The sequence below is a fragment of the Panicum virgatum genome, chromosome 8N (genome assembly GCF_016808335.1).
Source record: "Panicum virgatum strain AP13 chromosome 8N, P.virgatum_v5, whole genome shotgun sequence".
Classification (NCBI taxonomy): Eukaryota; Viridiplantae; Streptophyta; class Magnoliopsida; order Poales; family Poaceae; genus Panicum; species Panicum virgatum.
Window position 1 is genome coordinate 27,465,669 of NC_053152.1, and position 21,217 is coordinate 27,486,885.

The 21,217-nt window shown below is 47.3% G+C and overlaps 1 protein-coding gene across 5 annotated transcripts; it reads left to right on the forward strand.

The window, feature by feature from the left end:
- Positions 1–15,783: 15,783 nt before the first annotated feature.
- Positions 15,784–20,901, forward strand: LOC120686774. 5 transcript variants are annotated; one of them, XM_039968973.1, is made up of 4 exons: positions 15,877–16,033; positions 16,150–16,249; positions 16,381–16,525; positions 20,851–20,901. In XM_039968973.1, the coding sequence occupies exons 1-4, from the start codon at positions 16,027–16,029 to the stop codon at positions 20,884–20,886; spliced, it is 288 nt and encodes a 95-aa protein (XP_039824907.1). In that variant the 5' UTR covers positions 15,877–16,026; the 3' UTR covers positions 20,887–20,901. The 5 variants fall into 5 exon arrangements, with proteins under 5 accessions (XP_039824905.1, XP_039824904.1, XP_039824907.1 ...); XM_039968974.1 differs by lacking the exon at positions 20,851–20,901 and adding an exon at positions 16,675–16,844; XM_039968971.1 differs by lacking the exon at positions 20,851–20,901 and adding an exon at positions 16,675–18,527 and having other exon boundaries at positions 15,784–16,249.
- The last annotated feature ends 316 nt before the right edge of the window (positions 20,902–21,217 follow it).

A 21,217-nucleotide genomic window follows, 5' to 3' on the forward strand; every position in this document is an offset into this window, starting at 1 on the left:
TTTGCTACCCAGCTTAATTGGCACACATCTAGTGATTTGATTGGAAGCTATCTTCCCACCAGGGGTTGTTATCATAAAAGATCCCTTAGTATGACAAAAATCCAATCCTAATCTTGCTCCAAATTTGGCACTTATAAAACTATGCGTTGCACCAGAATCAAATAATATGACTGCGGGTTTATTGTGGATAGAGAAAGTACCCGTCATAACTGGTGCTCCTGCTGGAAGGTCTGCAAGAGTAGTGAAATTAACTCGCCCTTGCCGGACTTGCACCATTTGCCTCTTGCCCTTGCCCTTGTTGTTGTTGTTGTTGTTCTGATTAGAGTTTTGCCCTGGATTATTCCTTCTGGGTTGTGGACAATTCTTGGCAAAATGAGAAGCACTGCTGCAGTTGAAACATCGATTATTACTATTCCCACTATTGAACTGTGGGGCATTCGGCCTTGGGCTAAACTGCTGCTGTTACTGTTGCTGAGGCACTGGAGGTCTGAATCCTCCTTGTTGCTGAGGCGGCCTAAAGACAAACCTACCCACTGGGGCATTTCTTTGTGGAGGCCTTGGTGGAGTATTTTGCACTAGGCGATACCTCGGTGACTAGGCACTCGAGGGTCCTGTTGGTGCCTTTCGCTTTTTCTCAGCACGATGTGCAGCAATACAATCTTCCTGTGTAATGGCCATATTAACCAGCTCATTATAGGTATTGGGCTGAACCAAGTTTAAACGTTCTTTGAGCTTAGTATTGAGGCCACGACGGAAACGATCACGTTTCTTGGCATCAGTATCAGCATGGTGGCCCGCATACTGGCACAGATGATTGAAGGTCTGTGCATATTGTAGAATAGTGCGGGTTCCCTGATCTAGAGCCAAGAATTCATTCAACTTTCTTTCAATTAGTCCATCCGGAATATGATGTGATCTGAAGGCTGTTCTGAATTCCTCCCAAGATATGATATGTTCAGCAGGCTGCATTGCACAATAATTATCCCACCATATACGTGCAGGACCACGCAGCTGTTGGGCAGCAAAGGGGCCTTGTTTGCATCAATGCATGGTACCGCTAACAAAGCAAACTTGGAATTGATTGTACGAAGCCAAGCATCGGCATCCAATGGTTCATCAGCTTTGCTGAAAAGCGGAGGTTGGGTACGAAAGAATTCCTGGTAACCCGCTGGTTGTGCCTCCCTTCCTCCATACTGTTGGCGTGGCTGATTTTGTTGCCCTTGGACTAGCTGGCGAAGCAGCTCTGTTTGCATGGCCATTAACTCGGCCAGATTCGACGGGGGTGGCGGTGGTTGCTGAGATCCACTGCCATTTTCACAACCAAAGCCATCAGGCGTTCCGCGTGTATGACCAACCATCTGAAATTATGGAAGACATCCATTAGATACATATTTCTTGCTTCCAAAATCAATGGTACGTGCAATGATCATACATAGGATAAAACAAAATCAGCAAAATTTAACTAGATGCGGCGTAGCACAATATGCACAGCACATAACTGTGCAACCCACAAAAATCAAAACTGGTTAGCTGTTAGATAGCTTCATGCTCCATTGTATAGAGACTCAATGCTGAGAGCAAAGGATAAAGAAAATAATCTATCAATTCGCTCTTCATCGCTATGTGCTATGTTGCTAAACAACAAAGATCATAGAAGGGGTTGGACTAAAATTTTAGTCTCTCAAATTCAACAAGCTAACATTTGATGGGCACATATGCCACAAAAATTTGCAACATCTTGTATTCATCAAACGGCGTGAAAATGCACAAATGCAGAGATTTGCTAAGTAGAAAGAGTATGATTTCCAAACTGGTAGTCGCTACTTATATTACATCCAAAGCAGCATTTTTCTTACAACCTAATATTACTCACCCTTACCACATATAATACAACAAGTGGTACTCCTACCTAGGGCTATCTTACAACATCTCTTTCCTATGTACAAGCTACAACAAGAGAAAACACGAACTATTTAGGACTAGTCTAAGGAGCCTAGAAGTCGTCGAGGTTGCCCACAGAAGAGGCACTGCCGGAAGAAGAGTCATTCGGCTGAGGGTTAGGCTCAGCAAGTGCGTGCTCTGAATCTAAGTCAGATACTCCCTCAATCTCCTCTGGGTCCTCCTCTGCTGCTGCAGGCTCAGCTGGGGCATCGAGTTGCTCCTGGAGCATACCAACATGTGCTAAAGCATCAGCCCAATCTGCTTGCAGCTCATTCACCTGCGCCTGAAGAAAACCGATAATTGTGTTGCGCTGCTCTATCTCAGCACCATGCTCCATAGCCTGATGCTCAAACTGGGCAATAGCAGTATCCCTCCCAGCAACGGCATCCTGAAGTCCCTCAATCTGAATATCCTTCAAACGAAGGCCTCGCTGAAAACTCTGGGCCAAGTCTATCACCTGGTCCATGTGTCGCTGCTGAAGTATCTGGTAGTGAGACTGGGCATTCATATATCTGACTACTGCCTCGATAGTCTCATCCGCTACATCTCCAATCAAGTGCCCAAAGTGTGTGACCCTGAACAGCCACTCTGCATTGCCAGCACTGACTGCTGGAAACAAACCAATAGGATATGCTGCTACCTCCTCGGGATGGTGCTCACAAAAGTGGTGATAGCGTTGAGAGCTGCTTTCTCAAAAGCATCCACAAGACGGTACCCAATCACCTCGATCTCAATCGGTGGACACTCCAAGGTGGGGTGCTGAGGAATGGTCATTTTAACTCTGTTCTTCTTAATTCCATCCTCCGAAAACTGGCGTCCCGTGTACTGGGGTGGATCTGGGTAGTGGAAGATACGAAGTGAATCCCAAAGAATCCTCGGAAAACCCTCCCAGTACAGACAATCGGTATGAGCATTTCCCTCCTCATCCCAAAAGATCTGGGAACAAGTCGCCATCTGAATCAAAAAGGATTCAAATGTGAGTAATACAATTATCTCAAGACTTCTCAAATAAAGCTTTAAGAAGACTGCGGTAAAACAAAAGTGATTCTAATTCACAAGATGATATGATTCCAAACTCAAAGAATAATAAACCACAATTGGTACTGGTTCATCATTTGAGATTCTAAGGAATGAAAAGATCCTTATAACAACAAGATGGGGCTTAGGAGGAAGGCATGACTCAAAACCATATTTTTCATCCAAGGAAACCTATGCATTTTACAAGTATGCTTCTAAAATCAGAGTTTCACTCACTCATGGTTTAAGCACACTAACACTTATCTTATAAGGATTCATACTAGAAATTCCTTAACAAGCTCATGTAGCAACTTCAACTATTACGAACCAATCAAACATCAACCAAATATGCATGCACGTCCTAACCGTCCTCACAAGATAAACAATTGCCAACTATGGTTGGGCTTACGTGGTTAGCACGGTGGTATACATAAATACGGCTCTCCCTATATAGCTAGTCGATACATTCTAACCGTTCTTATCTTATCGAATCGTGGTTAGCGTACCTGCATAAGATTGACAGAACATAAATATATATCCCCAATGAACCTTTCATGCCAGCACTCATGAAAGCGTTCCCAAACATTACAGCTTACTATAGAAGCGGCAGCCATACAATTTCCGCCGTATGGCCAACGTTAACATACGCTACTCAGAGGCGTATTCACAAGTTCCTTTACTCCCAATATAGTCGACCGAGATCGGTATATTGGCAGCAGCTCAAGTAAGTCACTGCTTGAGCGCAGCGTTCGGTTCGCATCGCCGACGGGAAGGTCAGACTCCCTCAGCTGACTGAGCACACTTTACTTCCAATATAGTCAACTAATAGTCGGTATATTGGAAGCACCTCAAGTAAGCCACTGCTTGAGGGCAGCGTTCGGCTCGCATCACCGACGGGAAGGTCAGACTCTCTCAGCTGACTGAGCACACTTTACTTCCAATATAGTCAACTAATAGTCGGTATATTGGAAGCACCTCAAGTAAGCCACTGCTTGAGGGCAGCGTTCGGCTCGCATCACCGACGGGAAGGTCAGACTCCCTCAGCTGACTGAGTATCCTTACCATCTTACCTCAACGTAGGTGCGTCGTTACAGAAATTAAGAGTTGCTTGTGAGTATGGTTTGACAAAATGTAAAGTGCTGGAAGTCAGATAACATAAACCATACAGAGATAACCACCTAGTAATTCCCATAAATTTCCTAGGACTTTACGTTCTAAGCACAACCCTTAACGAATCCAACGTAGCTTTTCGAAATACCCTGTTGTTCCACTTTTATATGGAAAGCGATTTTTAAGGTTCCAACACCTCTGGTATACGCTTGTAGCTCTGATACTAGCTGCGGCAGAACCGCCTAAATTATCCCGGCTCAAGTGCGTAAACCATCACCATAAAGGCAACATTAGCTTAAACGCACTTCAAAAGGAGCGTCAACAGCAGGCTTGGCGGTAAACACCGACAGGCCATTCCAAAAACTCGCGGGATGCAACTGCCGGATAACTAGGAGTAGAACTCCATGTGGATGGGCAGAAAGGTGTACAGCTGAACAAATTCTAGACTAGTGTTGCTACCTTTCCCTGGCAACGGCGCCAGAAAGCTTGTTGGCACTCCTTAGCCTAAACGAATTACTCCGGAAGCGCACAGTGACCGATGTAGCTTTCACCTTGGAGTATTCCAGGGTATCGAATCCACGGGGAATGATAAAACGCAACCAGACCTAGAACTAGTTCAGCCGGACCCACCAGGGGAAGAGAGGTAAGTGGGTAGAGGGTCTAACGTCGGTTAGCCAACTCATTACCCAGAAGACTTGCAACTAAACTATCCTGATCTGCTTCGGCAGCCTAAGTGATGGCTCAAAAAGGGGTGAAAAGGGGCCCAACGTTACCTTCAGCAACTACTGGTATGAAAGCACCCAAACGTGGTGGACTACAAAGGACGGACAGGGCTGTCACCACCTGCCGCCTACCACTGCGGTGCCGTGGGGTGGAACACAGCCCTATGTAACTAACCATGTCTCGGCACCACGCCTAACACTATCGAGTTACGTACCCCTACCTCCCGGCAAGACAGAAAGTACTCTCTAGTAAGTAGAACTTGCTACTTACGCAGACTAGGGATTGTCAGACCCGGGCAGCTGGACTGCTCATAGGCATAGAATGTTCTAGAGTAAGGGATGACTCATGGATGTACCTTACCTCTCTTGTAACTACCTGAATAGGCATAGAACTAGCTGCAGTATGAAGGAAACTACCCGATTGTATTGTAGTAGGACTCCAATTGTACTCTGCTAGGACTTTTCATGTAACCTTGTCCCCCCGGATATATAAGGGCGGGCAGGGACCCCCTCAAAACATCAACACCTAAGGCAATACAAACAACCACACTGGACGTAGGGTATTACGCAACTCGCGGCCCGAACCTGTCTAAATCTTTGTGTTCCTTGCACCATTGAGTTCCAGAGCAGTCGATCCCTACCTACAAACCTTACTGCTAAGGGTATCCCTGAGCAGGCTTGGCGGTAAACACTGACAGCTGGCGCGCCAGGTAAGGGATTCGGTGGCCAGATCAAGTGACGCCAACAGCGTGCCCGAGGGCACAACCCTTATTTTCGGTTCCTGGGCAAGCACGGCTGATGGATCGGGTGGCTTCTCCAGCCACCTTGTCACACCCAACTTGCCTAAACCAAAAACCACTTCCAAATTCGATGACATCCGCGAGACCGTGGATCTCGATGAAAATAGAGTTCTACTCGAACTCAGTTCGGACAATGCAGAAAACATGTAAACTCCGACTCGAACTCTTGGGTCAGTGGAGTTTGGTGCAAACTCTGATTTCGAAAAACCTCACTTTTCCGAAAAACCTCAAATCCTTCCTAAAGCCTGCGTAGAAGCAATAGGTGTCAAAAAAACATTACCTTTGACGTCAAAGTGCTCAGCTTCTGGCTGGGTGGCCTCGGCATTAGCAGAAGACCCAACACCTGAAGGCAATAAGGTCCCCGTGGTGTCAAGACCAATCTCCTCGCTCAACGAAGCCATCATTGAAGCAATATCTACTTCACGAACCCAGGGAAGATAGGGGTCAATATCAGGACCCTGAAAATTAATAGGACGAGGCAGCAGAACCCTACCTAGTTCACTGAAATGCTCATAGTCGCCATCCCTCGCGTCCTCGCCCAGAAGCACCTCCGCTTCCTTCTCCTCCGGAGCTAAATGAGGTGGCAAAGCCTCAGGAGCGCCTGTTGCGCCACCCTAGCAAGCTCCAGCCTCAGCTGAAGATGGAATCTTCGGAGCAGCCTTCGCTGCTGGTACTACAGTCTGAGGGTGCGTAACCTTCGGAGAAGACCCCGGCTCCTCATCGTCATCAAGTTCAAGCAAACTCACCATACGCCCACCAGTCCCCTGTCTTTGATGTAGATCAACAACAATTCATCCAACACTATCTGGGCCTGAAAGAAGAGACCTAAACTGGTCAAGGTAAAGTTCCATCGATTCCTCCCGAAGGAGAGAATAACTTATAGTTTCTTCCAATTCCCTCATAAAGGACTCACTTCCCACTTCCTCCCTATGTCCGAAGATATCTATCTAAGAGAGTACCTTTCTTCTTGGAACCTTCCAGTTTGCTCGTGGAAACCTTCGACGGTGGTGCCCACGGAGGCTTTCCTCCCGCGACCTTTGACGACGATTCAGCCATCGCCAGAGCAAGTTTTTTCTTCTTAGCTAGCGGCTCTTCACCAGTGGCACAAGCACCTTGTGGCAGAACCGCCTAAATTATCCCGGCTCAAGTGCGTAAACCATCACCATAAAGGTAACATTAGCTTAAACGCACTTCAAACGGAACAATTTTTGGTCTGTCGGGTAACGTCCCGATACAACCACCGATTCTCGGATCGAACAAGCATACCCCGCACGAAGGCGAGTCCAGAGATATTACAACCATAATTTTTACAACACAGGCATAGAAATGATTACAAGCCAGTTAAAAACATTATTACAAAGCCAACTTAAATAAAACAGTTATACAAGTTATGATCATAAGTTCAGAGTCTAAACAGCGGAAGATGAGACACGATGACTACAACACGTCGCAAAAGTATACCAAGCCAGCCCAAGCATGGTATTACTCGTCACAGCCATTGCCGGCCGAAGACGTATCCCATTCTACGGACCAGCCAGGAGGCAATGTGCAAGGATATGTTAAGCTAGCGATCTGATCCTCAAAACTCATACCTGAAAAAGAGTTTCAACAGCAAGGCTGAGTATTCTAATACTCAGCAAGACTTAACCGACAACGGGTATAAGTAGCCCACTTTAACTAGACTATGCAAGGCTTTGTGAGGCTCTGGTTTTCCTTTTTGCTGAAAAGCAATAAAGACTATGTCCTTACTTTCAAGTTTTAGCTTCAAGATTCTAGTTGATTAACCATTCTATGTAAGCATCTACTATCCAATCATGGTGGAACTTATAAGCAAACATCGAGATTAATAAGAATATTGTTGCTCTTATTACTCTGTGTGGCAAAGAGATCAAGCAGTCTCATTTCATCGTGAGAGGCGGACGATTCTGAATCAAAATTCAACCTTGCAAGGGTAACCTAGCACACACGTCTGGAATACCGTCGGGTCATTCCCAAACAACCGTTAACCTTTCTTTCCGGCTTGTGGATAGTGCCACTCTCCCTGACTACAGGGCTCCAAGGCCGAACCTTGTCCCTAGAAGTCGTAGTGTTGCGCAACATATAATAAAACCTATCCCTACTGAGAGAGTGGGAGGTATATCCACTCCCCGGTCCAATCGGCTACTAGGCTTGCCGCGTACCATATTTACGGCATGTGACTAGTACTTTCAAAAATTTAACCAGCACTACCACACACCGCGACCTTAGCAAGTTCATCAACACAGACAGGGTCTCACATAGGACATGATATCGAACACAACCCCGTCCGTCGTCCTTATATTGATAACAGATAGTAAACAAGCAATTCCTATAAAGCTCGCGAGTGACAGGCAATCACTCGACTTTTACCGTTCCTATAAGCTTAGCAATTACTCGAACTCAAGTCTAGTGTTCAGTACATAGGTTCCTAGGATCATGCATCTAGGGTTTCAATTCAACTCCTATGAACTGTAAATGCACAAGTAAAATAATACAGTAAATGATATTAATTTGAAGTATAGGTTATGTCCGGGGCTTGCCTTCTCGGTAGTTGCTAACTATTTCAGCGCTAGGCTCTTCCGAACTTTGGTTCGGGGCTTCAGTTAGTTCCGCAGTGTTTACTTGAGCGTCGAGATCACCTCCGTCAGACTCCGGAATCAACTCGTACGTCCCGTCCGACAAAGTAGTCGTATCTATATGTAATGCAAGGACAATATTAAAAACACACATGGGCAATCGTTTATAGAGTAGTTAAATAACAAATTTAACTACACAAGGCATCATGATCAACAGCACAAAAGAAGTTAACTAACTTCATAAAATGAGGGGTGGTGATTTCCTATACAATTAAGTCATGGTTTGTAAATAAATCAACAACTCAGAGTACAAATAGTAATAAATTCTACCAAAATTACACTAAACAGAACATGAACAAATTAATCTACCCTGTAAAAATCATGCCAAAACATTTAACCATTTAGTCAGAATAATTCATTTACTTAGATAACATCTAGAACAAGAAAGAATTACACAGTTCAAACTAGAGCAGATCAGAAGCTCAAACTTTAACATGAGATCTACACAGGGATGATCTAGCTACTGTGAATTTTTCATGAGTTTATCTACACAGAATTTATTCTGAGAAAATAAACAAAACAGACATAAGTTTAGCAAGATTCAATTTTAACTCCTGTTCTAGACATGAACTGAAGCTCAAACTTCCTGGACAAGCTAATCTACTCAAAAAGAACATGTCGAAATAAAATCATGATTTATTACGAACAGAAACTATTTACCATAAATAAAGTGTACTAAACAAAGTTTAAATCAAAGAAAAAGCTACACAAGAGAACTGATCATGAAATTTTTATAGCAAAGCTAGTGCAACATGAGTAAACTACCACAAAATTTTCAGAGCAAGACCAGCTTTCAAGCATTAGATAAGAAAAAGACTAAACATCTAGTATTTATTTACCTATTGACACAAAACCATTTACACAGCAAAAACTTGCAACTAAAGCCTAACATATTATGGTTCTACTGCATAGAGCTCTTCAAGAGGATTCCAAAACATCAAAATTTTCTATTTTATGAATTTTCTACGAATTGATCTAGAATTTCAAAGTTCACAGCAAACTAATACAAACAAGTCCGGTGGCGAGGGGAACAAGGCGTGGGAGCTACAGGGGACCACGGCGCACCTGTAGATGTCCGAAATCAAGGTCGGGGTGGCCTGTGGTGGCGGCGCGACGCGAGCAGGCGTTCGGCGGCGGAGGAGAACGGCAGAGGCGGCGCTCCGGTGAGGGATTGGCGGGAAGAAAAGGTGGGCGAGCTGCGCGGGGGCGAGGCGGTGCTATCTAGGGGGTCAGAGCGGGCGGAGGAGCTGCGGTGAGGCGGCTCCGCGGCGGCGTCAAGCTTGCCGGAGTACGGGGTGGAGCGGCGGCGGCGTTCTATGGCGTGGGAGCGAGGAGAGAGCAAAAGAAGTAGAGGAATAGGTCGCTGGGGTCTTTGAGGTGCTCGTGCGCGAGCTGGAAGGGGTCCTGGGGCTCTGCGGCGAGCTCGCCACGGCGGCGTCGCGGTGGCGGCCGCGAGAAGATTCTGGGCTCGCCGGGGTGGCGTGGCTCGGCTGTGGAGGCTCCAGCGTGAGGCAACAGGAGGGGGAGGAGCTCCGGGGCGACGCGTGGGTGACAGCGCACGGCGAATTAATGGCCGGGAAGGCCGGGAAGGCGCTCCATGGCGGTGGCGGGCGGCGCTGTCGGTGGCGAGAGAGAAAACAGAGCAGGGGGGTGGAGGTGGAAGAAAAGGGTCGTTTTGCAATTACCAAAAGTTCCAGGGACCTCTCTGTAAACAAGCAATAACTTTTAAACAAAAGCTCAAATGAAAAAGTGCCCAACATGAAAGTTGTTCAACTTTTCAAGATCTACAACTTTGATGTTGTGCAAAAATTTATTTGACCAAAGATTCAAGAGCTAAAATTAAAATCATTGAAGAGATTTTGAATTCTAGGAAATTTGTCTTTTTCAAAGCAAATTCACTTCAACTCTAGACTCAAAAGCAAAAATGGCTGCCATGCATTAAATGCACTGAAATTTTGCAAAAACACCCTCCACTAAAGCTATAAACACAAATAACTTTATAAAGGACCTCGCATAAAATCATAATTACACATATAACCTTTCATAATTACAAAAAGATCCTTTTTAAGCATTTCAAGCACAAGATGCATAGCAACAAACACAATTACTGTGCAGACACCTATTTAATTACTGTGCAAACACCCGGGGTGTTACACACCTCTCCCCCTCTTCGTGGGCTCCTCCCGGGCAGCATACTTCACACCCAGCAGCGAAAAGGATCGGTTCACTCAAACCTTCTCAGGATAGCACTCAACAAAAGACTCAAACTCCTTCGAAACAAGCGGCCCTACCAGCTCAACCGCCTACCGGCTAACCTCCTCCATGATAGCATCATCCGTTCTTCCTTCTGGTTTCCACAGGGCAAGCTTCGGAATTGGAAGGGACTCTTTCAACCACTCAACTGGAATCTTCAAAAAAATCATTTGGCAACCAATCGGGCGTATGATGCCAAACCTTCGCATAGACAAATTCTTCAATTAGATCCCTTTCGCCGATCAGCCGCGCAGCAGACGCGAACGCAGCACAACACTCCTTGTAATTTTGTGCAGACCTTCGAAACTCAGCTTGATTGGTGAGATCGAGAGGTTGCACCTTCGAAGCAAGCGGGTAAAAAACCTTCGATGAATCTTGCTTGCCTGCAAAGCCAATCTTTGCGTAAAACCAATACTGTTCCCAATCATCATCCCACCTATTCTTCTGAAAAAAAAGAAATCTCAACCTTCGTGACCACAAAGCTTTGTTATTCCTCCGGGCCACGAAGGTGCAGCACCCACTCTGGGCACTGTAGAACTCATCATCATCCTTGATGTGAACCTTTCACCCTTAAGGGTGAAGCTCATACAGATGACAACGCGTCCACATAGATGGGCCTGCCAAAAGTCTTCACGACCCACCAAAACTTCGACTGCTGCAATATGGTGTTGGGGGTCAGCTGGTGGATCTTGACCTTAAACCTCACCAGCAGCTCATGCACTATAGGATTCAAAGGGAGGCGAAGCCCAGCAACAAAAATGTCATGAAATACGATGCACTCCCCCTCACCAGGATTCAGGGTCTTTTCTCCCTGGGGTGGATGGCAAACACCCTTTTCAAAGTAACCTTTGTCCACTTAAGACGCAATAAGCGCCGTGGACACCAGCGAAGCTCCAAACCTCAGAGTCGGCTCCGGTTTGTTGCGACCCATCAACTCAGTTGGACACGCTTCAACATTTGAAAGGTCCTCCTCACTCTTGAACAAATGAGCCCTCTCTTCTGTGGAGGCCGAAGCTTCGACAATCTCTTTGGCAGTCAACCTTACACGAACCATCACTGCCAAAAACAAGCAGACTGGTCGTGTCAAAAAACACTTACAAAGGTCTCGCAAAAGCGAAGTCACCGCGGAAGCAAAAGCTTCGCAAACATGATCGCCGCTGTGAAAGCCTGCGAGGCTCTCAACAAATCAGAGCTCACCACGTGGCAGGTGGGCAAAGGCAGCATGGCTTCGCTAGAAACAGGAGGTGTGAAAGTGACGCCTCACCCCCCTTTTTATAGGGAGGTAAAATTCAACAGTAGTTACCGGCTCCAAAATCGAGAAGAAGCCCAAGTGTCACCCAATCAGATTATAACGCGTGTAAAATACTAACCTTCGGCTCGTGCCAACCTCCGATACCCAGGGAGACATTTTGTTGTAGGCAATCAACTTTTGAGGGTTCGGCCCGTCGGAGTCGGCCCTCGCCCGCGAGGGGCTACTGTCGGGGATCGCCACCCCAGAGGTTGGAGGTCCCCTAAATGAAGGAGAAGACCCGAAGGTTATCAACAAAGACCCGAAGGCCGGCGGGAACTACTGAAGGTCCGCCATAACGCCAAAGATGACGGAGATGACCCGAAGGTTAGCAGCAACTCCCCAAGGTGACGAAGATGGCCCGAAGGTTAGCGGCAAATCCCGAAGGTGACGAGGATGACCCGAAGGTAAGCAGTAGATCCCGAAGGTCACTCCGATGGTCGCTGAAGCTTTGGGATGGTGTAAGGATTATGATTCGGTATAAGTGGGCAAGTTGTACACTCCAGCTTGTATGAAATGACTCTTCGCCCAGAATATTCCTCGAATATTCCGGGATGTCAAGGGTATTTTTTATCATGATGTAAAAAAGGTTCGAGGTATAAAAACCCCCACCAAACATGTACAAGCCAGGCTCAGAAAGAAAAGGAAAAGTTCTACTCTTTTGCATTTCATCTAACCTTCGTTTGAGTTATTGTTTATGCTTTCTATTTAGGTGACTAAGAAGCCGAGAACCCAACACCACCTCCCCAAGAAGTGGCCTGCGACCATAGACTTCTAGGAGAGTTGTTTCCTTCTATAAATATGAACTATGTACTTCTCCAAAACATGTTGTTTGCTTAGATAGATTCTGCACACTTTGTTTGTAAGATTTCACCTCTGTACCAGACCGACTAGGATGCTACTTTCGTTTGTGAAACCCCAACTTGCAATTTCATATTGCCTTTAGCAGTTCTTGCTGGTGTTCTCAAATCGCTTGCAGGGATTAGCCTTCTTGGCAAGCTCATCCGAGTTTTGTGCTCGGTTGATAACCATTGGAGTAGTGGTGTTGTGATTACAAGGGAGACGATCTGTTCGGTCGGAGCCCTTGGATCATCTACATCGTGATCTCCACAATTCGACTTATCATCTACCTACAGAAAGATCGGACCTCAGTACCCATTTGTGGCCGGACGACACTCCCTCTGCAGACGCCGCGGATACAGACGCCTAGATTTCTCCATTGTGCGGCGGACTGGCTCTACAGGCGCAGAGCCGGGGACGCGGATCGGTGTCCGAGCTGACTCGGATCCGTCGGGGATGGAGCGGCGGCGAGGCGAGGATGGCGTGGATGGTGGTAAGTGGATCGATGGTTGGGACGGCGCCCGGGACGAAGCTGCGGTCGGGCAAGGACGAAGCGACGGCACGACGGCCGGGACGGTGCGGACGGTGGCAGCGGATCCATCGGGGATGATGCGGATCGACGGTCGGGGATGGAGTGGCGGGTGTGACGTTCAATCGGGTAGGGTGTGGGGTCGTTGTTTTTTTACGGGAGGGCAGCGACGTACGACGGGGGCGTGGGAGGGGGGAGCGTCTGGGGGAGGCAGCGTCGCGAAGGAGGAGGCGGCGGGCGGAGGGCGTGTCGTGAGGGGGAGGCGGCGTGATTGACAGGCGGGATTGGAAGTGGGTAACACATGTGGGTAGATAAAAAATCGGTTGAAAAAAGTAGTGTCAAAACGATAGAATCATTTTACTTCCATCAGTTTTTTGGGTCCACCAAGAGGCTGTCAACCAACCAACCATACATGTAGACCTTCAAGAGCGGTTTGTAAGGAGGACGGGTGGGTTAGTTTTGGTGAGAAATGTATTAGAATGTTTCAACTTTTATAGTATAGATATAGATACAAAACGATGAATAGACGGCTCACGGCTAAAGGCAACTCAAGCAGAGTTCTTACCTTTAAAATAGGGATCGAGAACAAAAAATTATACTCAAACAAGATCCATACTCAAGAATCTAAAGTAGGAGGATCCTAAATTTATCCCTCGAGCCCCTTCTCCCACGGGTTGCTATAGAGGCCCCTACTTTTCCCTTTCTACTGTTCCACTTCCTCATCTAGCATCTCCGCTGCTGTTGAGCTTGCACCCCTGCCACCGCCGAGCTGCATCACGCTCGCCACCGGCTAAGCTGCGGCACCCATGCGGCCACACTCAGCCTTGGCCCAATCTCCGCGTCTTGCCTTCCCACGAGCGGCGGGCCCCCTCCCTGCGCAAGCTCGAGCTACTCACTGATGAGCGCTGCGCCTTTTTTTTTAGCGTGGGAGGTGTGGGTCTGTGGTCTGAGGACCTCCGTCACAAAAGCAGGAGCTGCTGGCCGTCACCTCTTCGTGTGATCTAGCAAGGTGAATTGTTTGATTTCTCATTTTTCTCAAATGCTGGACCTGGGAGCTATAGGTGGTGGACTCCTCCTTGGAGCTTCTATTAGCTGCTATCGGTGGCGAGCGGGGATGCGCCCGCCACGATAAACGTGGACCGCAGCTTCTGGAGCGGTGCTTGGTAGAGAACTCCTTGCCATTGATCATGGCCGCTTGAGCTGGAAGATCCTGGCCACGCAAGCCACCAACATGCGGATTCGTCGAGTGGGGGAGATACTTTGGGAGAAAAAAAATATAGATGAGATCCTGATGGGTGGGTCTTGCCTGTCATAGTGAAATAGAAGCAAAAATATAGAGCTGTTGCTGAAGCTAATGGTAAAAATTATCAAAAAAAAAGGAGAAACCTCTACTTAATAAAGTAGGAGCTAGATATAAATGTAGAAACTATCCGTGATGATACTCTAAACCTGAGAGCATCTCTAAGAGTTTGCCAAAATCTACTTGGCAAATCTTGTGATTTGCCAACTCCCAAAACTATATGCCAAGTAAAAAAACAACTCTTTTCTAAGAGCATCTCCAAGAATTTGCCATATTTTACTTGGCATATCTTGTGTTTTGCCAACTTCTAAAAAGATATGCCAAGTAAAAAAAAAACTTATCTCCAACAGTTTGGCATAATTCACTTGCCAAATCCAAATCTAACTTACATCAGGAATCCTGAGAGAGAAACAAAATTATATTTATGCCCTTCCACCTCTTGAAAACTTAAATCAGGAACCCTTCTCTGTTATTTATTTCTTTTTTCACCCTCCCACCTGACTAGAAACCACGATGCCAACCGCGCGCCACGTGCGTATATTTACGCGCTGGAGGCTGGTTTTTCCCAAGTTGCCAAAAATTGCCAAGTCTTTTGCCAAACTGTTGGAGGAGTATTTTTAACGTTTTTACCAAAAATCAAAGATAGCAACTCGATTTGCCAAACTGCTGGAGATGCTCTAATAGTTTGGCATTTTTACCTTTCCAATATCTGATTTGTGGATCCTCAATTTTTTTTGACGGTTTGTTTTTTTTCCACAAACTCTTTCCCTCCTCCATTGTGCAAGGCACGAGGCTTGAGGCTGGTCTCGCGCTCGCCCCATGGCGGAACTGCATGGTGCATTACGGAAGTGCAAATCATGGAATCATGGACACTACCCGGCACTAGGCACGTGATGCACCCAGAAGAAGTGCAGAACTACATTGTTATTCCTCACACGCTAGGGTCGCAATTTTCCATGCAATGAGTTGTAGTGATGGGTCATGTCGTTTGCAGTGCACCCTTTGAAGCCAGAGTCCGTTGCTGTGCGCAGATGTTGCAGTCCCACACAAAGCAAGCAGGCAAAGCAGCACAACAGCAGCACGGCGATGCCTCAGATGCGTGGACGATGCGCGCGCACAAATATGCACGTGGAAGACCCGGATTTAGCAACTTTGGAAAAGATGCCAAGTGCGATGCCTAACTGTTGGAGATCTGTTTTTCTCATTTTTCTAAAAAAATAAGGATGGGGAATCAATTTACCAAACTGCCATCTCGGGGTAGGCAAGTTTTCTCGCGGGAGTGGCAATCCTGGAAGCTTCCTTTCTCGTGGCGCAAACCGAGTCCACCTTCACCATACGCCTCACGCTCACCGACAGCATGGTCCCGCAACGCGTCGGGCCCCACAAACCAGTGTCCGCTGCGGCCCATCGATCCCCACCGCAAATTGCCCCCACGGCCTTCCTCGAGTATACCTCGTCCCCTCCCTACTAAAAGCAAGCAAGACGCGGAGGAGAGAGAAACAGGGGCAGATTCTCCTCGTCGTCGCCGAGTTTTGTCCAGCAGAGGAGGCAAGGGCGAGCAGAGGCACCGAGATGACTCATATCCTTGCCAAAACCGATTAGATCTGCGCTTTTTTTTCATATATTTGCTTGTTTGATCTATTGTTGTTTCGATTCTATTTTTGATCTGTTGTTTCGTCCTTGACTCGCGCGAACGCGGCAACCAGAGGGAGCGCGACCGCGAGCGCGCGGCAGCGCAGAAGCCCAACGCCAAGGGGCCCCAGGACGGGCTTACCCCGGAGCAGCGCCGCGAGAGGTGCGTCTCGTCGATTTGATTCTATCCCCCTTATGTTTCTTGCTTGATTGGTTCTGTGTCAGATACGACCGAATCTCGGTTGGTTCCTGCTGACCCTTTTCCGATCCGGCTTGTTGGATCTTTGCTGACAGGGACAAGAAAGCGCTGGAGGAGAATGCGGCTAAGAGGTGCAGCAGGCGGCGGCCGGCGCCACCTACCCTCCACGGACAACAAGAACAAGGGCGGCGGCAAGAAGTAGGCGGTACTGGCGCCGCCAACGCGTGCGGCGCAACCTCTGTACGATTATCGATGCCATTAGCTTGTACCTTCGCATCTACGTAGATGCGATGTTTGTTAGGTCATAAACTCCTCATCTGCAAGCTTTCAGTTACCCGATACATCATGAATTGGTGATGGCAATAATACGTGGTGTTCTGGTTTTGTAGGTCATGTTCTGAGTGACTTTGCAATTGATGGATTTTTTTAGTATCATAACTAGCATACAGGGTGCATGAGCTATATTGTAAGAGAACTCTTGCCATCTGTAAACAACAGTCTTCAAGCATGTTGAAACTGGAAAATAGATGAGAGAATTATTTTCTTAGCCCTAAAAAAATTGTGCTTAGTTTCTTGACTCTTTTTCTATTGAACTTGGCTATTTGGTCCCAAAACGAGTAATTGATTTATTAATAACAATATCTACTTTTCAGTAGCTCAAATGGTATGTTAGTGATTTTTGCTGGATCCAACATGTGTAAATATGACTCAAGTGAAATTTTCACTGATTTACATGATCCTGTGATTTTCTCTGATTTAAAAACTGAAAATAGATTTATAAATTCCTAGGAGTTATTTGTCATGTGGGGCCGGACATACCAGCGCCGGCCACGTAAAAAGGATGCCGCACAAAGTGGCTAGAAACTAGGGATGAGATCATTCGGTTGTTTCTGTTTCCTTAAGCTAGAAGTCAAGGACTTATTTAAAGGATTGTAATCGGATTATAAAGGGTTAAGCAAAGTATTATCCAACCTCCTATCTCTATCTCTCTCAATCTCACCTCCTTCACCATTGGGCGATCAGCGGAGAACCCCGGCACCTCTACCAGCGGCGGCTACGAACTACGCAGTCGTGGCCCCTCTACCCTAGACGCCAGTGCCCTTGACAACCTGGTATCAGCTTCCAGGCGATCCTCGTCCACCTCCCATCCACCACTGCCAAACCCTAACCCGCCCACCACCACACTACTAGCCCAAAACCCATCTGTTACGTCCTCCATGGCCGAACCAACCCCGTCCGAGCTTGCGGCCCTCATCACCAAGCTCACGGCATCTGTGGAAAGTCTCCAGACCAAGGTCGAGGCGCTGCAGCAAGACCAGTGCGCCGACTCGTCGTCATCGGGCGGTCGTGGTCCGTTCGGCGGCGAACACCACAATGATCGACCTCCGCGTTTTCAGAAGATGGACTTCCCCAAGTTTGATGGCAAATCGGATCTGCTAGCGTCCATCAATCACTGCGAGTCCTATTTCCATCAACAGCGCATCGCCGAGGAGGAGAAGGTCTGGATGGCCTCCTACAACTTGGAAGAGGCGACCCAGCTTTGGTACATCCAAGTGCAGCGCGACCAGGGCACCCCGCCATGGCGCCGCTTCATGGAACTTCTTCATCTACGCTTTGGGCTGCCCCTGTGCTCCAACCCCCTTGGCGAACTCATGGCGTGCAAGCGTTCTGGCTCCGTCGTCGACTTCCAGGAGCAGTTCGAGGTGCTCCTTCTTTGTGCCGGCACGCTCACGGAGGAACAGAAGGTCCAGATCTTCACGGCCGGGCTGCAAGCTCCTCTGAGCCTCGACGTGGAGATTCATAACCCGCAGTCTCTCGCCGTCGCCATGAGTTTTGCTCGCAAGCTCGAGATGAGCGATCCGTGTGCGGTCGCGGCTACTCCAACTCCGACGACATCACACGCAGGTCAACGTGGCATCCTCCCCATGCCACAACGCCTCGACACCCGCTCCAACCCCGTCGGCCACCCCTACACCGACCCAGGCGATAGTTGAAGGCCGGTCGGTGAAGCGCCTGTTGCAGTTCGATATGGAGGAGTGGCGTCGCCTTGGGCTGTGATTCAACTGCAATGAGCACTTCGCGCGCGGCCACAATTGCGTGTGCCAGTGCCTGTTCCTTGTCGACCTCGCGGAGGAGGATGACGATGCGCCCGTCGACACCGAGGAGCCCACCGACGAGACACCGCAGATCTCGCTGCACGCCATCACTGGCGTTCGCACCGGGGACACCATGCAGCTGCAAATTCGTCTGGGGGACACCACGCTCCTCGCCCTCCTCGACTCGGGATCGACTGACAACTTCATCTCCGACAACGCAGCCAGCCGCACGTCCCTCATGCTGCTGCCCCGTTGTGACACCCTAGGTGTCTGCACAATAAAAACTGCATTTGTTTGCTATGCTTCATGTGTGAATTGTTTGAGCAAGGGCTTAATTTAAATTTATAAGGGCCTTTGTGTAATTTTGAATTAATGTAGGGTCATTCTTAGAGTTTTATTTGAATTGAATGTGTATATGTTGCTTTTGTGGACGGTGTTTTTGCAAAATTTAGTGCATTTATTACATGGCAGCAAATTTTGCTTTTAAGTCTAAATTTAAAGTGAAATTGCATTGAAAAAGACAAAATTCCCAGAATTCAAAATCCCTCTTATGTTTTAAAAATTAGCTCTTGAATCTTTGATCAAATAAATTTTTGCACAACATCAAAGTTGTAGATCTTGAAAAGTTGAACAACTTTCATGTTGGGCACTTTTTTATTTGAGCCCTATTTTAAAAGTTATCTCTGCTTTACAGTTTGGTCCCTGTAAATTTTGGAAAATTCGTTTTGGTCCTTATCCCCTTCCTCCAGCTCCCTGCTCTGTTTTCCCCGGCGCCGCTGTGCAGAGCGCCGCCCGCCCGCCGTGGAGAGCCGCCCCTGGCCACGTTCTGAGTCGCGCTGGCTTCCACGCTCGCGCCTGAGCTTCCCACCGCCCTCCCTTCCTCGCGTTGGAGCTTCCCCGGCCGTGCCACGCGCCCCTCCGAGCACAGAGCCGCCCGCGCGGCCGCCACCTCGCCGCCGCGGTGGCGAGCCCACTGCAGGGGCCGCCGCTCTCTCCTCTCACGCGCATGAGCACTACAAAAGCCCCTACGTGCTGATCCTCTCATTCTTTTGCCGTTTCCCTGTCCCCAGAACCCAGAACACGCCGCCGCTCCACCCCGAATCCCAGCGAGCTCACCCCCCGCCGCGGAGCCGCCACTACAGACCCAATCCGCCCGCGCTGACCCCATCCTTTAGCTGCGCCTCGACCTCGCGCAGCTCTCCAGCCCTTTTCCCTCGCCCGAACCCCACCGGAGCCACCCCGCCAACGTGCCCCGAGCTCCACCGGCCGCCGCTCGCCATGGACCAAACCCCTCCGGCCATCATTTCGCGACCCAAGAGCCTCCAAAGCATCGCGGCGACCTCTACTCTGTTTTCCCCACCCCAACCCTCGCCGCCGGTGAGACCAGACACCGGAATCGGTCGGTCAACGTCGCTCCCGCTCTCTGACCTTGGCTAAGGACCTCGGGTTGGAATTCGAAGAAGCCCAGGGGGCTGTCTGCAAACCCCAAGACTCAGTGGAATAGTGCTATAGGGACTTGTTTGTTATGATTTGCTGTGAACTTTGAAATTCAATATCAATTCGTAGAAAATTTGTAAAATAGCAAATCATGATGTTTTGGAATCCTCTTGAAGAGATCTATGCAGTAGAATCATAATATGTTAGGCTTTAGTTGCAAGTTTTTGCTGTAGAATTTGATTTGTGTTACTAGTGCATAAATATTAGTTGATTTTATCTTTTTCTTAACTACTGTTTGAAGCCTTATCTTGCAATGAAATTTTTATGGTGAATTACTCATATGAATATAATGTTGCTAAAAATTTCGTGCTCAGTTCTCATGTGTAGCTATTTCTTTGATTTAATCTTTGTTTGGTAGACTTTAATTATGATAAATAGTTTATGCTAATGTTAAATCATGAAAATATTTCTGAGTGATTCATTTGTATAGTTTAGCTTGTAAATAAAGTTTGAGTCCCAGTTCGTGGCTATAACTGGAGCTAAAAATGAATCTTGCTAAACTGATGTCTGTTTTGTTTATTTTCTCAAAATTAATTCTGTGTAGATAAAATCATGAAAAACTCACAGTAGCTAGTTCATTTCTGTGCCAACCTCCTATTACATTTTGAGCTTCTGATTTGCTCTAGTTTGACTTGTATAATTCAAGCTTGTTCTAGGTGTTGTCTGAATGCATGATTTGTTCTGGTTAAATGGCAACATGTTTTGGCATGATTTTTACAGGGTAGCTTAATATGTTCATGTTCTGTTTAGGGTAATTTTTGCTAAATTTATTTCTGTTTGTGCTTTCAGTTGTTTATTTATTAGCAAACCATGACTTACTTGTTACAGGAAATCACCCCACTTGTTTATAAAGTTAGTAAACTTCATTTGTGCTATTGATCATGATGCCTTGTGTAGTTAGATTTGTTAATTAGATACTCTATAAACGATTGCCCATGTGTGTTTATAATACTGTTCTTGCATTACATATAGATACGACTGCTTTGTCGGACGGGACGTACGAGCTGATCCCGGATTCCGAATGAGGTGATCTCGAAGCTCAAGCGAACACCGCCGTACTAACTGAAGCCCCGGACCAAAGTTCGGAAGAGCCTAGAGCTGAAATAGTTAGCGACTACCGAGAAGGCAAGCCCCGGACATAACCTATATTTCAAATTAATACCATTTACTGTTATTATTTACTTGTGCATTTACAGTTCTTAGGTTTTGAATTGAAACCCTAGATGCATGATCCTAGGAACCTATGTACTGAACACTAGACTTGAGTTCGACTACTTGCTAAGCTTATAGGACCGGTAAAAGTCGAGTGATTGCCTGTCACTCGCGAGTTTTATAGGAA

What these genes read in the sequence shown, in the direction of transcription:
- LOC120686774 (XM_039968971.1), top strand. Translation starts at nt 17,503, where the DNA reads ATGGCCGAACCAACCCCGTCCGAGCTTGCGGCCCTCATCACCAAGCTC.